The 16,001-nt window shown below is 37.1% G+C and overlaps 1 protein-coding gene across 1 annotated transcript in view; it reads left to right on the top strand.

Annotated features, from left to right (window-relative positions):
• PRKDC (protein kinase, DNA-activated, catalytic subunit) overlaps positions 1 to 16,001 on the top strand; it is an 85,098-nt gene that overhangs the window by 48,652 nt on the left and 20,445 nt on the right. The window contains exons 53-68 of the mRNA XM_084511315.1: positions 843 to 967; positions 1,061 to 1,210; positions 1,624 to 1,797; positions 2,665 to 2,763; positions 3,289 to 3,499; positions 4,101 to 4,290; positions 4,631 to 4,846; positions 5,807 to 5,919; positions 7,116 to 7,247; positions 8,467 to 8,646; positions 11,312 to 11,520; positions 12,062 to 12,200; positions 12,774 to 12,962; positions 13,469 to 13,693; positions 14,262 to 14,370; positions 14,893 to 15,004. Of these exons, the coding sequence (XP_084367441.1) occupies positions 843 to 967; positions 1,061 to 1,210; positions 1,624 to 1,797; positions 2,665 to 2,763; positions 3,289 to 3,499; positions 4,101 to 4,290; positions 4,631 to 4,846; positions 5,807 to 5,919; positions 7,116 to 7,247; positions 8,467 to 8,646; positions 11,312 to 11,520; positions 12,062 to 12,200; positions 12,774 to 12,962; positions 13,469 to 13,693; positions 14,262 to 14,370; positions 14,893 to 15,004 (2,573 nt within the window). The remainder of the gene's footprint in view (positions 1 to 842; positions 968 to 1,060; positions 1,211 to 1,623; positions 1,798 to 2,664; positions 2,764 to 3,288; positions 3,500 to 4,100; positions 4,291 to 4,630; positions 4,847 to 5,806; positions 5,920 to 7,115; positions 7,248 to 8,466; positions 8,647 to 11,311; positions 11,521 to 12,061; positions 12,201 to 12,773; positions 12,963 to 13,468; positions 13,694 to 14,261; positions 14,371 to 14,892; positions 15,005 to 16,001) is intronic.

Genomic DNA, 16,001 nt, shown 5'->3' on the forward strand with positions numbered 1-16,001 from the left:
AGTAGAAGTATCTCTTTACAATTAGTTACCCCAGCAGGTTCTGGAGGTAAGTAGCATTAATAGGTTCGAGGGCAAATTAGGCAAATTTATACACAAAAAAATTCCATGGACAGGTTCTGAAAACAGTAGACAACAATGTACAGTCTAAGTTCCCTAACCTAATGATGGATGCATGTTTCGGTCTATGAGATAAAAAGAAGGACAATGCAGCCCAGCTGCTTTGCTACCCCTAAATATCATTCTGCATCTGCTGCTACAAAAATACCAAGATATTGACTAGGTCTACTATTAGCCTGATGTTGTGGGACATTCTTACATCTCGCCCCATTTAATTACTTTTATTTTTATTTTATACAGTTTTTATAACATCCTTTGTATATGGAATTACTGCAGCCTTTTCTTCCTTAGTTTTCCAATTTCCATTAAAAGCAGTACTTTGAATAAATTAGTAAATAAATATTTTATACTACACAAAGCTTATTCTTTGATGTTTAGTGAAGGTTGCTGATGCATTCACTAAATGTCTTCACTAAAAATGTCTTTTTTACATACAGTAGCTGGAAATCTGCCATACAGAATAGTTACTATTTATGTAAGCATACTAAGCAACTTGTATTTCAAAATTAAGGCGTTGGTTCCAAACCAATCAACGGAAGCTCAGAAACATATTGTTAAACTAGGCAATCGTGTTCAGCAGCCATGAAGCACCATAAATGTCAAGATGAGGCAGGCAAATTTTACCTATCAAAATGTATTACAAACAGTACAGTAGCAATAGTCTGTGTCATTAAGGCGATTGAGTTTCGTGGCTATGCTTGACATACTGTCTTTCTAATTCTCAGATACTTGAAGATCAAGTTTATGATTGTGTCGTAAAACAATTAAAACATCATCAGAACACCCAACAGGACAAGTTTATAATATGCTTGAATAAAGTAGTCAAGAATTTTCCTCCTCTTGCTGACAGGTATGTCATGACATACATGGTACGTGCATTGTAGATCTAGAGGAATAATAGAGAATAACATGCTTTTTTTCACGGGCTTCTGGTCACATTAAGGTTTATGAATGCAGTGTTCTTTTTGATACCGAAACTCCATGGTGTGATGAAAACCTACTGCCTGGAAGTAATAATGTGCCGGGCGGAGGAAATACCCGATCTCTACTTGGAATTGAAGAGTAAAGACTTCATGCAGATCATGAATCACAGGTAAGTAGCCACATGGTTACAAATGTGGAGACATAGTCTAAGATTTGATGATATGTTCTGCGTTGGCCACAAAAATTTTATGCTCCGGCTGCATGTTCCTGTGTTGGCCATTGCTCTCCTAATTTGAGCAAACAGAATCTGGATGTTAGCTCACTGTGAAAAACAAATAAAAACCCCTGCAAAGTGTTAAGATGAAATACCAGCTCCTATTCACTAGGATGTGAATTTCATCTTCGATATGTATTGATTTAGTTGTATTCTTACTTCTAGGTTGGACTGAAAAGTATTTGCTTAAAGCCCTTTATGTGAAAGCAAATACTATTGTTAAAAAGTAAGCTGATACTGTGGTTCTATGTGTAACAATGGAGAGTGAAAACAATGCAACTATTCTTTTTTTTCTTCTTCATCTTTAGGGATGATGAGAGACAAAGGGTTTGTTTGGATATAGTATACAAGATGCTGTCAAAGCTAAAACCACCAGAACTTAAAGAATTTCTTCCTGGAGTAACAGGGTTTATTTCTCACCCTTCTGTACTATGTCGACGGTCCATGTATGACATTCTGATGTGGATTTATGATAATTACAGGTGCGTATTCACTACAGATGCTGTCTTTCAGTGGTTTGTCACAAGCAGAGTGAAACTTCTCCTAACATTATTTTCTAACTTATGTCCCTTGGTATGGGATTTTCCCATTCTTGAACAAATAGGTCCTGTGGCTTGCCCTGGTAGCCTCATACCTTTGGTGACATTTTATTATTTAAACTAAGGGACAAGGATGTGGAGCTAACTTTAGCCCAAAACTAGGATACTGCATCACCACAGCATGATGCCATAAGAGGTCTTAGCTCTGATGCTTCTGCTTTTTTTTCCTGTTGCCAGAGTTTATAACTTGTAAGAGTTGTACACCTTAGAATGAACATCTTTATACCATAAGATTGAACAGATCCGGATAATGCCAAAGTGCCTTTATTTCTGTTTGACTTAGGAAACAGTCATACACTTTTTGCAAGTAGGTTGCTGTTGTATTATCTAACGTAGTGGGGTCCTGTTGTATGTTTTTGAGTAATATAACTGTTTACTATTTAAATGGATAATTACGGTGAAGAAAAAGTACAGGTGATTTTTTACTTCAGTGTCACTTGGGAAAAGGTGTCACTGTTTTTTTGTCAGTTTTAACCTTGCAAATTCAGCATTATTTCTGCCAGGCCTTTATAGTAAAAACCTAGCAACTCATTTAGCCTTCTGATTTTTATTTTTGATTTTTATTTTAAGTAGTGAGGAGGTGAGCCATTTCGGAGAATAAAGACCTCATGTTATGAAAAATGTTTGTTGTCATGCCAAGTTGATATTTTCTTTTGAGAAGGGTGGGTTCTTTCTTCTCTCCAACCATCCTTATCCTCCTATTTTTTTAATAAGAGAATTCATTAAGAAATGTTTTTCTCCTATCCTCAGTGATCCAGAAAGCCAAGCAGATGGTGATTCTCAGGAAGTACTCAAACTGGCAAAAGAAATCCTGCTTCAAGGACTGATTGATGAGAACGCTGAACTGCAGTGAGTAAACAGTGCTGTGATTGCTGTCTGAAGTAACAAATCCTTGAATTGCTGTTTCCTTGTTTGTAATATAAGCTTTGATCCACAGCAGTTTTTAAAGTATTTGAAATATGAAAGAGTAACAGATAACATTTCCTTTTCTTTCAGTAAGTTAACTTATAAAATTTCATCCCATACTGTCACACCAAATCTAAGTGTAACTGAGAGCTTTAAGCCACGGAGATGTTTTTTCAGTATGTTAGACCTAATTCTGTGTTGACATTCTGAAGTTTTTGAATAAGGTGCTCGCTATACACAGACACAAAAAAATAACTTAACACGAACATCTTTCTCAGTGTAAACCTTTATAACACCAGTTAAATGCAGTAGAGCGTGGTAGATGAATGTGGAAATCTATGTAAAAGGCACATCTATGTGAAAGGTTTAACTGAAGACATTGTTATTTATTTTAAATTGATCTTTTTTTGATAGTGTTGCATTTTGTTTGCTGATAGCAAAGAATAACTTCATTCCTTATCGTTACAGATTAATTGTTAGGAATTTTTGGAGTGATGAGACAAGGCTACCTGCAAATATTCTTGATCGCATGCTGGCACTGTTAAGCTCTTTGTATTCTACCAAGATTGAAACGCAGTACTTGAGTCTAATCACAAATTTTCTGCTTGAAATGACCAGCAAGAGCCCAGATTATTCCAGAAAAATGTTTGAGCATCCACTATCTGAATGCAAATTTCAGGTGAATAGTATTGTGTTATCCTCAGCGTAACCATGTGACAAATTCCAATCCTGATGGTAGTTACCACTTTGACAAGAAAGGTGTAGTGAGGGAGTTGATTGAAAACGTGTTTCGAGATCCATAACTAATATCTTCAACAGAGCTGGGTTATGCATGGTATCAGTGTAATTTTGTGGGGGGAATAATTTTGCTTTCTTCTCAAAAAAAGAAAGATTTAATTATATATACAGGTATAGCTAATGTGTAGAGTGCTGAAATACTTTTAAAGAGAATAGTTGGGGTGGAAGTCGTGGGGAGGATAGTAGAGAAAAGCAAATTAAGCTGGAGAAAAATTGTGAAAAAACGAGAATACTAGTACAAGAGCTATAAATCAGTCCTCAGCTGACCAGTCTAAATTAGTGAGCTTTTTTGCTGAGCTCTGGGAAAGTTTTACTTGGCTTTACTTGTTTGTTTTTTGTGTTGTTTGTTTTTAATGTCCTGCCTCTGTATGTAGGATGATGTTTTAAATGCTATGCTTTCATTTCTGTTATCCTGTTTCAAGGAAGGAAAGAAAAAAGCCTTCACTCTCATTATTCTTATTAAAATATTTTTGCGTTTACAGGACTTTGTAATTGATTCCAGTTGGCGTTACAGAAGTACTATGCTCACACCTATGTTTGTAGAGACTCAAGTTTCACAGAGTACTAACAAGAATTTGTCACAAGAAAGATCCCTGTCCTTTTCTGGCTCAGTAGGTGGTCAAGTGAGGGCTACCCAAAGACAATACGAATTTACTCCTACACAGAACGTCAGTAAGTCCAGACTGGTATCTTCTGAAATCATGTTGCTTGCTATAAGAACGATTCCATTCTCCTCATTCCTGCTGCATGTGAATTTTTGATGTAAAAGTAAATGCACTTAATACTCTATTTTCAAGAGCTTTTTGTTGTTGTTGTTATGAGAGAAAACATAGCACACTTTTATTTGTCTGATACACTTTTTATAGTCTGCTTAATTTAAGTGTTTCTTACATAACAGCTTGAAATCTGTTCTGATTATAAACACTGGGAATTACATTTTTGGGGAAGGAAAATTTTGCCTCAAAGATGTTTTCATCTGTATTATTACTGTTTTACAATTACTTTTTTACAGGTGGTAGAAGTTCTTTTAATTGGCTAACTGGAAACAGCATTGACACATTGGCAGAGTATACGGTTCCTTCATCCTTGGAATCCTTGTCTTCATCCATGCTGTTAGTTAGCAAACGGAGTGAAAAATTTAAACAAGCAGCCTTTAAACCAGTGGGGCCAGATTTTGGAAAAAAAAGGTTGGCTTTACCTGAAGATGAGGTGGACAGCAAAACTAAAGGTCTGTTATCTTTGTGGCATTCTTATTGAGGTTCAATTTGTGAGATCTTGTTTCCAGGAATGTGTGTTGATACTTGCATAAGCATCAACATATTTGTGTATATTGCCAGAAAAAAAAAAAAAAGACTTCTAAGAATTGTAAAAACTGTACATTGCCAGACAAAAAAATTAACTGGGTAAGAAGCCAGCTAGTGTAGTCTATCCTTCTGCCATCTCAGATGAGGTAGTGTGAATGTCAGTTCTGTCCCTTGTGTTTTAAATTTAACTGCACAGCTCTTTAAAGAAACTGAACAATTTGTAAATATTTTTTCCTCCCCACTTCAGGTGTGTAGATATGTTCTGCAACAGGATACAATCCAGCAGTGGAATAACCTGCTTTTATCTGAAAATGTTCCTTTATCCACCCAGTTTACAACCAAAAAAAAAGTTAGCACTGCTCTATTAATAGCTTAGGCTCCTTCTCTCCATTTTCTGCTCATTTTGTCTTTACCATCCTTGTTATTAAAATTTTGACTGAAAGGGTAAGTGTAGAAGCTTAGGCAGAGAACTACTGAAATTGGCCTTTTCAATATGAGAAGCATCTCAGGACAGTTTTGAATGGATCATAGAGAACAACTGAAAGAGAAGTCGGTCTACCTCCCAATCAGCCCCTCGTCTTCTACCAGCCAAACACAAGTTATAGTGGTATGCTTTTGTTAGCTCCTTCCTTTTTTTTTCTAAGGAAATGGACTGAAGAGAACAGTATAAAATGGATTTTCTCCATGACTAACCTGAGCAGGAGTTGCTCCGTTGTCAGTTCTGTAACAGAAATTTAAAGAACAAAGAAATATGCTGTTATCACCTGCTGTTATTATGTGATACTGTTGCGTTACATCTGAAGTTTGAGAAAAGAAAAGCTGTGGGCATGAATGTATGTTCTCCAGAACTAAAACTGTAAGATGATGTTCTACTTTATACCCAGGTATAGAAGAACGAGCAGAAATTCTAAGATTGCGAAGACGTTTCTTGAAGGACCGAGAGAAAGTCAGTCTGATTTATGCTAGAAAAGGTGTGGCTGAGCAGAAAAGAGAACAGGTTTGTCAATCCAGATAAGTTTAAAACCTTAAGTCCCAATCTCATCTGCAGTCTTGTACTTCATCTCCAGAAGCAGGTGTGTGAAGAAGGAGTAGGTGTAAGATGCCAGTTGCTGCTTTAAAAGGTTTTAGTTGGAAATATGCTATTTTTGTGCTTCAAGTTAAATGATGTTACTTGGTGTGAGTGAGAGAAGTACTGGGTAACATTCCCATTCTTCTGCTTTGTGTACAAAGTGATCTTATATGATAGAATCACCAGCAGCAAAGAGAAATGTTCACACCAGAAGCTCTTTACGGTTGTCATCCTGGAAACTAGAAAGCTTGAAGTGAGAATACTCTGCGTAAATAGTTAGAAAACATTATCCATTTTCTGAAAGTGAACTCAAAAATGTGTTACAGCTGATAGGCTAACCTGAACTGCTGAGGACTTTTGACCTGAAGGAAAGTCAGTAGTGAGTGAGTGTTTATCAGAGCCACAAACTTGATACTATACACATTACTTAGTACTATATGGCTGTGCTTCATACTCATGATTAATTTAAAGACACTTGAAGCTCTGTAGAAGTTTTTCAAAGGTTTGTGTGACCAAAATAATATATTGTCATCCAGAGATGATAACAGTTAAACAAGAACAAAATAACATGGGACTGAGAGTTAAGTTTAAGACACACTTGTAATTCTGTGCTGCTGCAGACATCTATATAAATTGGACTTATATCTGGAAGAGCCCCACAAACACCTATTTCTGCCACCTTGTTTACTGTTAGACCAAAGCTCCCCTTTCTTCCCACCCTGCAAGAGAAAGAAGCTGTAACAAATGTCTGATGGGGCAACAAGAAAAAGTAGATCATGAGCAAGAAAGTATTTGGAAATACCTTTAGCCAAGGCCTAACTTCTCCCAGGATATTTCTCTCGGATGTCTTTTGAAAATAATTCCTTTGAAGTTGTGTAGAAGAAAAATGGGCTTAAATGACAAGATGAGAAGTGTTTAAAGTTGAGAAAAAATCTTCAAGCTTTCTTCTGTTTCCCTCTTCCACTATGCTAAAGTATACATTCTCTCCTTTATGTAACTGTCTGTTAAGATCATTTGGGGTTTAACCATATTACAGCTTTAGAGAAAATGTATTTGCTGTGATTACATGTCTTATCTAGATACATCTCTTTCTGTTTAACATGACTCTTTTTTTAACGTTTCAGGAGATTAAATCTGAGCTGAAGATGAAGTATGACGCCCAGGTTACTTTGTACAGAAGTTACCGTGTGGGAGACCTTCCTGACATCCAGATTGAATACTGCAGCCTCATTGCTCCTCTACAGGGCCTTGCTCAGGTGTGTCTTCTTTTCAAATGGCATTTGTGAAGTTTTCTGTTTTTGTAGGGAAAATGACATGCGGTCAGGCAACTGCTTTCAAAATTGATTTGTTGTTTTGTAATCAACCACCATGATATGCTTTCAAAGACCACGTTTTGAGGTACAGTGTTTCTCCTATGCCTCATCCAGCGATGAGAGAAGATGTACCTTGCCTCAAGAAGTTGAGCACCTCAGAACACTGAGGGCCTCAGTCAGCAGCTGTTGTCCATTGCCTCTGGGTTATTTGCTTGAGAAACAAATGGTGGTGGTTTTTACAGACATTGCAAAGGACATCTCTTGTATAATAACAAAATGGCCATTTTTTTCTTTCACATGGCTATAGTGGAGTTGTAAAAAAATGGAGTGGAGTGTACAGGCAAAGTCTCTGTAAGTGGGCTGAACTTGGACTAGTCAGTAAAACTAATCTAGTATTCCTTTTCATATCCATGAATGGTAGAAACCATAGGTTGAACCTATCCAATTCTGCAGTGTTTGGGAAGTCAAAGTGTTCCTGACTATCTATGTATTTTTTTTTTTTTGATGGTCCCGTATCTCAATGTAAAAGGAGGAAGTAGTACAATCATGAATTATCTTAACAGCATTAAATCAGGAGTTAAACCAAACTCCAGTCCCATTATAGACTAGGATGCATAGGATTATGTTACATTTGCTAGTGTGTTTCTGGGTTGAAAAGATGCCTTTATATCTCATGTGGCACCATCTGTCTGTACATGTCTCTGTGTTAGTTCCCTGAATGTTTGGGTCTGGTTTTCTTCACACATTGATGTCTTCTGGTTTTGGTTGCTGGTTGGTTGGTTTGTTTGTTTTCCTGAAACCCTCTTCACTGGCAATGGTGTCCATAAGATGATACTGGGTGTCTGGCTCCCATAGCAGGAATTGTGAATATGTGAAAATGGTAAATTCTATCCTCTCCACTAGCACTCTGACCTGAAACCTACATTGCCTACAATGTTTTGGAGTTTCGTTATGTAGAAAAATTAAGGTAGGGCTTGAATGTATGGTACAGTAACTCTGAAATGATTCCCAGCATAGGTGTGGGGCATGCAATTATTCCACTCCCTAACTGTGTCCACATAAGGACAAGGTACAGGATGGTTCATAGCTCTTAATTTTATTGTTAGTTTATTGGGTCACAGCAAAATTCAGTGACCATAACTGCGTTTCTTGTAATTCACAGAAAGATCCAACATTTGCCAAGCAGCTTTTCAGCAGTTTGTTTGGTGGAATTTTCCAAGAGGTAGAAAAGTCTAAAACCCCTTCTGAGAAAAAAGTCATCATCCAGAAGCTGCTGAAGGACTTCAATCACTTCCTGAGTATGAGCCTCTCTTACTTCCCACCGTTCATTGCATGCATCCAGGTAAAGCTTACCTTATGTCATGAAAGTAGCAAAGCATAACATGTTTGTTTCAATGTGTGGTAAAACCAGTGGTAGGGAAGGTTAAATACAGTTACTGAAGTTTTAACAGGTGAAAATAGAATTGTTAACAAAATGATTATTTCAAGCAGCTCTTGTTAAGTTGAACACAGTAACTTCAGGCCTGTGAACTGATTTTTTCAAGGTTTCTATGATTTCTAATCTGTAGGGTTTGAGTCACCTTCTAATGTTTTTAATTGCAGCAGAAACAAGAGGAGACTTGATTTTAAATGAAAGCCATGTGAACAATTGAAAAGGTTATGTGGGTGTCATGGTGCTCATATTTCCTGTTTCTGGGAATGCTTATTGAGGAATACTTCAATGTCTTGAGCATATCAGTAGCTGTCAGATTGTTTGTTGTTAACATCTCTTATTTATTTTTTCAGCAACATTTTCAAATTATTCCACTGAAGTAGTTGTCTGGTAATTTTCAGTAATGATAGAAAGATTTGTTTCTACCAAAGTCTGAGTGCGTGTGTCACAGCTCTACCACTGAAAAGGAAGCACAAGCCTTTCTGCTTTGCTTCTGTGTGCTTCTAATGCTACGAGAATATGCTGACCTGGAATAGTCTGTGAATTTCATCTTTTATCCGATTTTTTCAGAGATTAAAAAACCTCATCACTACGCTCATCATCGCTATATTTAATGATTCTTCTCATCTGTGTTTATTTTAATGTTATGTTTGATTTGCAGCTTTCAAAACACTTTTTTTGAGTGGCAGATAGTAGTTTCCTCCTCCTGTTGTGGAAGTTTAAATACCCTGTGACAGTAGGTGTCATTCGTAATACAGGAGGAATATCTAGTTTGGACTAGCTTTTCAACCAGTGACAAACTTTGCTTCTTAGTACTTGTATTTACACATCTGAAAAAATGTAATTTCTTGTTTACTTTCTTCTGTGCAGCTGCATAAAAGGTCAAATGCTATGGGGATTTTTTTTGGGCTGCCTTGGTATTTTTGGAGCCAGCATCTCACAATAGCTATCTGTTAATATTCCCTCGTGACATTTCATTTGTTGGTTCTCTGTCTTGATATTATTCTTATTTGTGTTAAACTGTGCTATTAGACCCTCTTTAAAAACACTGTGTTAGGCTACATTTTTTTTTTCTGAAGAGACGTAACATAGAGATTCAAAAAACAGATTATTTAAAATCAGTCAAAAAGGCAGACTTTATACAAGTGGTAAGGGCATCTCTTTGCCATCCCTGTTGAAAGCACAGCAGCACAAAGGCAAGCCTCAGCTTGTGTATTTGAGCATCCCTGATGTAATCCATAGAAGTTGGTAGCAGGGGAAGGTATTAGTGTCTGGGGCACATGTAATTGATACTGGCAGAATGGTAGATAAAATGTATGCAGACCCCTTGTTGGGATCCACCTGTTCTGTAGCTCAGGAGGCTACAAGAAGCTGTTCTCTTTCTCTCTTCTATTGAATATGAATGTAATTGGCATGTCTCAACTCTACAAAATGTGTAATGAATTTTGTAAGCCAGATTCATATGCCACCATTTTTGTGGTGCTTGCCGTTGGTAAGAAAATATAGCCTAGGAAATGTAGCTTAGTTGCTCTCACAGTCTCGTACTACAATTTCCACACAGTGATTTTTCACTTAGTATTCTTGCGTATACTGTATTGCAAGAATCAAGCATTAATTTTTGTCCTAAAATACATTGCTGTTTCTTGTAATGAAAGTTCTATTGTCTACTCCTTTTAAGGAGTAGTTTTTTCTTTCCCTTTTGTTAAAGGTATGTAAACTCTCCTTCAGGTTCTTAAGTGGAAGAAAAAAAAAGGCTTTAATAAACTAGTCTGCTACTTTTCAGAAATATTTATCGTACTTAGGATGATTTAAGTATTAAAAAGAAATTTCAGGTAAACAAGAGTATTTATTCTTGAAAAAAGGGTTATTCTGTATTTGAACTGATGTTAAATAGGATAAAGATCTTCTAAATTTTGTCTCTAAATCAGGCAGGACTAGATGTACACAAATGAGCCTAATGAGTATTTTTATGAATATGAATATGAATATTCTACTAGAACTGAGTAAGTATGTGGATAGAAAGCCTTTAGTTCATAGTTAATCATGCCGTTGGCTCATAGCAAGAACACGCTACACAGTAGGTTAAGGAAAATGCAGCTGTTGTGTAGCAGGCAGCACATCACCAACAAAAAAAAAAAAAGAAGGGAAGCTTCAGACTGTGAGTGTGTTCATTTACCTCTCTCCCACTTCCAGTCAGTTTCTGTTTAGAGAGTGTCCAGAAAGTCACTCAGGTGTAGCAGGTTGAACAATATGCACAGAGTCACGATTTCTTGTTACTTACAACTTTGTTTTGAGGTAGCTTCAGTCTTCGATGTCCCTGGAGACAGATGAAGTAGAGGGGTTATTCTCTATTGTTCTCTGTTCGAAGAGCAACTGCACAAAAAGAAGAGCATTCTGGATTTTTTGTTGTGTTTTTTCTTTTTCTTTTTCAGAGTTGAGATCTTCTGGAGATTTAACTCCTTATTTCCAAAGCTTGCACTGTGAGAAAGGGATACCAAATAGGTGGCCTAGGGAAGGCAACTGTCAGTGTAGTTTTATACCAGGTTGACACCTGTTGTTTCGTTCCATCTCACAGGAAATGAGCTACGAGCACAGAGAGCTACTGGAACTGGATTCAGCTAATGTGAGCACGAGCTGCCTTGCCAGCTTACAGCAGCCAGTGGGCATCCTGCTTCTGGAGCACGCCCTGATGGCTCTCTGCCCGGCGGAGGAGCCCCCGTCTAAGCGGATGCGTGGGAGGACAGAGCTTCCCCCAGACGTGATCAGATGGATTGAACTCGCTAAGTAAATTCTGGGTTGAGACAAGTTACTCCTAGTCAGGTTTGCCTTGCGAAGAACTCCGCCTTTATGGCTTATGGCATTTGGGTGTTTAGTCCTTCCCTTTGTTAAAATTCAGTATGCTTTTGAGGTCTTGTCAGTCAGTTAGTGTCAGTTAGAGCACTTAGACTTGGGAGATGTGCACCCTGATGATGCTGTCTCACTACTGAAAAATGTCTTAGAATTATAGAATATCCCAAGTTGGAAGGGACCCATAAAGGATCATTGAGTCCAACTCCTGGCACCACGCAGGTCTACCACAGGTCTTACAGCTTCTCAGCTGCCAGAGCTTCCAGTGTTCAGGTGTTTCCCTACAAGACAAGATGACGTTTATCTAGTTAAATATGTATTTATAATTTGATATACGAAATATGTATTTTTAATATTACAAGCCTATAATATTATTGCAGATTTATTTTTTTTATTTATTTCATTTTTAATAGCTTACACTTCCCTTAATGTACTTCCATTCAACTAATTGAAATATTTGCCTTCTTCTTATTGCTAGGCTTTACCGGTCTCTTGGAGATTATGATGTTCTTCGTGGTATTTTCAGTGGTAAGATTGGGACTAAGGAAATTACACAGAAAGCATTACTGGCAGAAGCAAGGAGTGATTATGCTGAAGCAGCTAAATATTATGATGAGGTAAAATGAAAACAAGAATTCTGTCTCACAAATCTTTCTTGTAGCTTAAAACTAATAAGCCAAAATGAAACATTTTGAAAAGAAGCGTGTTCTTTAGGATGGCTTTTGTTTTGTTTGATTGATGGTTCAGTCTATAAAGACATGTGAACAGATGCCATGAGCAGTCAAAACAGAGCAGTAAGCATGCAACTTTTAACAGTTTGTTAGAAAGCTTCACATGCACCTAAGCAGACAAGTAGAACACTATGGCCACGCTACCCCCAAGAGAGCAAACTGCATGTATTCATGGCAAATTCCAGTTACAGTAGGTACAAACAAAGAAGAATCTTTTTAGCCTTCTTTTAAAGACTTGGCTTTTTAAAAATGCAAGTTTACTGAAAATGGCTATCTGAAATTAACTTATGTATAAATACTGACTACCTTGAATTTTCTGCTTTTAATGGTTCTGTCACATTCTGGTAAATAGATATTTTCATGAGACAATTATTGTTCTTAAGTCACTAGTGACTGGGTCAGAATCTGACATTGGTTTAAATTCTGAGAACATTCCTCTCCTTTAAATTCATTCCCTAGGCACTCTCTCAAGAAGTCTGGGAAGATGGAGAGCCAACAGAAGCAGAGAAGGATTTTTGGGAACTTGCATCTCTGGAATGCTATGACCACCTCACAGAATGGAAATCATTGGAGTATTGTGCTACTGTTAATATTGACAGCAGTAAACCCCCAGACCTAAGCAAAACATGGAACGATCCATTTTATCAGGTTTTTACAAATCAACTTGATACTGTGTTGTTTTTATGTCTGCAGGGGTGTCCTGCACCTGAACATGATTACGGTTAGCATTCAGCTGCATAATTTGGGATACTTTTATTATGGAAATTAGCAGACAATCTCATATATTAGTAATTGAAGTAGTTACTTCTGCCGTTTTTAGGCTGTTTTATTTTGACCTGGAGTCTGTAGCGGATCAGACAGCACCAGATCTAACCACTACTTCTTGCAGTATTTGTGTTACTTTTATCTCTTCTATTTGTTGCACGTTTTAAGAGTTACCAAACCATTGTTGTTGAAACTGGTGGAATTTGCTAACAACTTCTTGAGCAGACAAGGCTGCCTGCGGTATGTTCACAAATTGTAATTTGTCTACAGGGAATTCATTTAAGAAAATGGTTCAAAATATTATTATATATATATGATCTGCCACAGATAATAAAAAGATCATCTAATATTCGATTCCTAGAAATAAAGATTATGTTTTCACTTTGTAGGAGACATACCTGCCCTATATAATACGCAGTAAGTTGAAGTTGCTGCTTAATGGGGAAAACGACCAGACTTTGCTGACTTTCATTGATGAGGCAATGAAGACAGAACAGAAGAAAGCAGTTATAGAAATGTATTATAGCCAAGAGCTTAGTCTCCTTTACATCCTGCAAGATGATTTTGACAGAGCCAAATATTACATTAGCAATGGCATGCAGATATTCATGCAGGTAATGGTCACTGCTATATCAAATGTGATTTTTCTGTATAAACTCGTGGAATAATAAAGCTGTTGTTGTTACTGCTGCTAGATTATGCTCTTGGGATAAATGCTTTCCCAAATACAATGAAATGTAGGTGCTTTCCAGTCATATGACAAAGCTTCCATTGAGGTCGCTGCTTGCAATGATGAGAATTGAGCCAGCCAGTGGAGTTCATCATCCTCTGTTGTAATTTGTTTTATTCTGCTCGGTTTCATCCATTAGAAATTTTTCAGAGTAATTGTGCAGAGAAATGGCAATTTTGCGTCATTCATCCTTTCAGAAGCCTACTGCTCCCAGGACAAATTGCAAAATGAAGTATTAAATTGAGAGGTTATAACTTCCATCTGTTTTAGGGACTATAGCTAGAATGTGTCTCTATACTTGTTCAAGGCAGAGTTGATGTCAGATTACATGTCTGTTAAGTAACTCATAAAAGGCTTGATTGTAGAGCGTAATCTGTCAGCGCTAGGTGAAAGTTTTTGTTTAGCACTAAGTAGACCATGTTGCATCTTTCATCCTCTCCCTTTTCTTTCAGAGCTATTCCAATATTGATTCTTTGCTATATCAAAGTCGAATGACCAAACTGCAGTCTGTACAAGCTTTGACGGAAATACAGGATTTCATCAATTTTATGACCAAAAGAAGTAAAAGAAAATCTTAAGTTTATTTTGTTTTCGTTATATTAAATAGTCCTGGTTGTCTGAACTTCTAATTTCTGTTTCCGTACCTAGAGGACTAAACTCCTGTTTGAATGGGCATGGGTCTGGAATTACTTACTGTATTCTTGACAGTAAGAACTGTTGTGGTTATTTAAGGTAGATTTGAACATAATTCTCCATTCTTTTGCAAATTTTTGCATATAAATTATTTATATATTAAATTTAGTTAACAATTCTACTGTATTCCAGCATACTCCTGTATGGTAAGGTACCTATCACTGGTGATTTCCAGTGACAGTTGGCACTGGTGTTCGCATTGAATCTGTTGTGCTTTAGCAATAACCAAAAGTATGATCACAAAATAACGTATTTAATGTAAATACAGAAATGCAACTGGGTTGTTTTTATTGCAGTTTTGAGGTTTGAATGTTAGATTGTTTGGTTTTAGGCCTTTTTCATGCTGTTTGGTTCTAGATGCTTTTAAAGTATTCTTAAATTGATTTCTAGGTAACTTAGCTTCACAAGCTTCCCTTAAGAGACTTCTCAGAACTTGGACAAGCAGATATCCAGATGCTAAAATGGATCCCATGAACATCTGGGATGATATCATTACAAATCGGTAAAGTGAGATTCTTTAGTTAGCTTTAATTGTGTGTGCCTGTTGAGTTCTGGGAGATGCTTTATCTAATACTGCTTGTTTACATGGGAGGAGGGGAGTGGGAGAGTGTCTCTGATCCAGTATATGACTTCTTTTGAACTATTCTAATAACTTTATCAATTATCACAGTTTGCTTTTTGTGGGACTAACTTTCAAGTTTTGATAGAGAAACATAATTATTACTTTGGGCATTTTTTTTTTGCGTCAGTAACTACACATACTGCGCAAAAATGCTGGTGAGAAGTCAAGCTGGCCCCCTTCAGCAGCCCTCAAACACACCCACGGGTAGTTGAGTAGATCAGCTGTATTTTTCTCACTAAAACACCACCCTAAAGTCCTGTCCGTTATTAATAAAAACGCTTACCTACTTTGTGGTCACTGTCAAAATTAGGGAGTGTACGAAATCCTAGCCCTGTCACTCTCTGTACTTCCGATGTTTATAGAAAAGTTAATGACCACTGCTGTAATCAAAGGCTTCTGCTCCGCAGACGATGCTAGAAAGAACAAAGGTTCTCTGGAGACTGTTTTGGATTAGCTCCGAAGAAGCTGGAATGCTTTTTCAAATTGGGAAGTTTTCTGTCCTCCCAGTGCTATTTATCTTCATCCCAATACAGTCTTCCAGTGCAAATCTAAATTTTTTTCTCCTTTTGAAGGGACAATTTCTTTAGCAGCTTTACTGATAACCACTGTGCACTGTAATTTATTTTACGATCTCTGGGTGTCAGGAAAGCATGGATACATATAGAGCTCATTGCCATTAGACACTCGGTAGAATAAATACATGGTGTGGTATACTCCTTTGCAAAGTTTCAAAATGTTTATTTGTTAGTGTCTTACCAGGGTTTTCTAAAATCAGATAGAACTGTTTCTCATCTTAATTTAGTTATTAAAATATGCCTTTATTCAATGCCAAACCCCACTCCAGACTCCAGTGTTTTCCCCTGCATTGAGTAACAGT

Source organism: Aythya ferina (genome assembly GCF_964211825.1).
Source record: "Aythya ferina genome assembly, chromosome: 2".
NCBI lineage: Eukaryota > Metazoa > Chordata > Aves > Anseriformes > Anatidae > Aythya > Aythya ferina.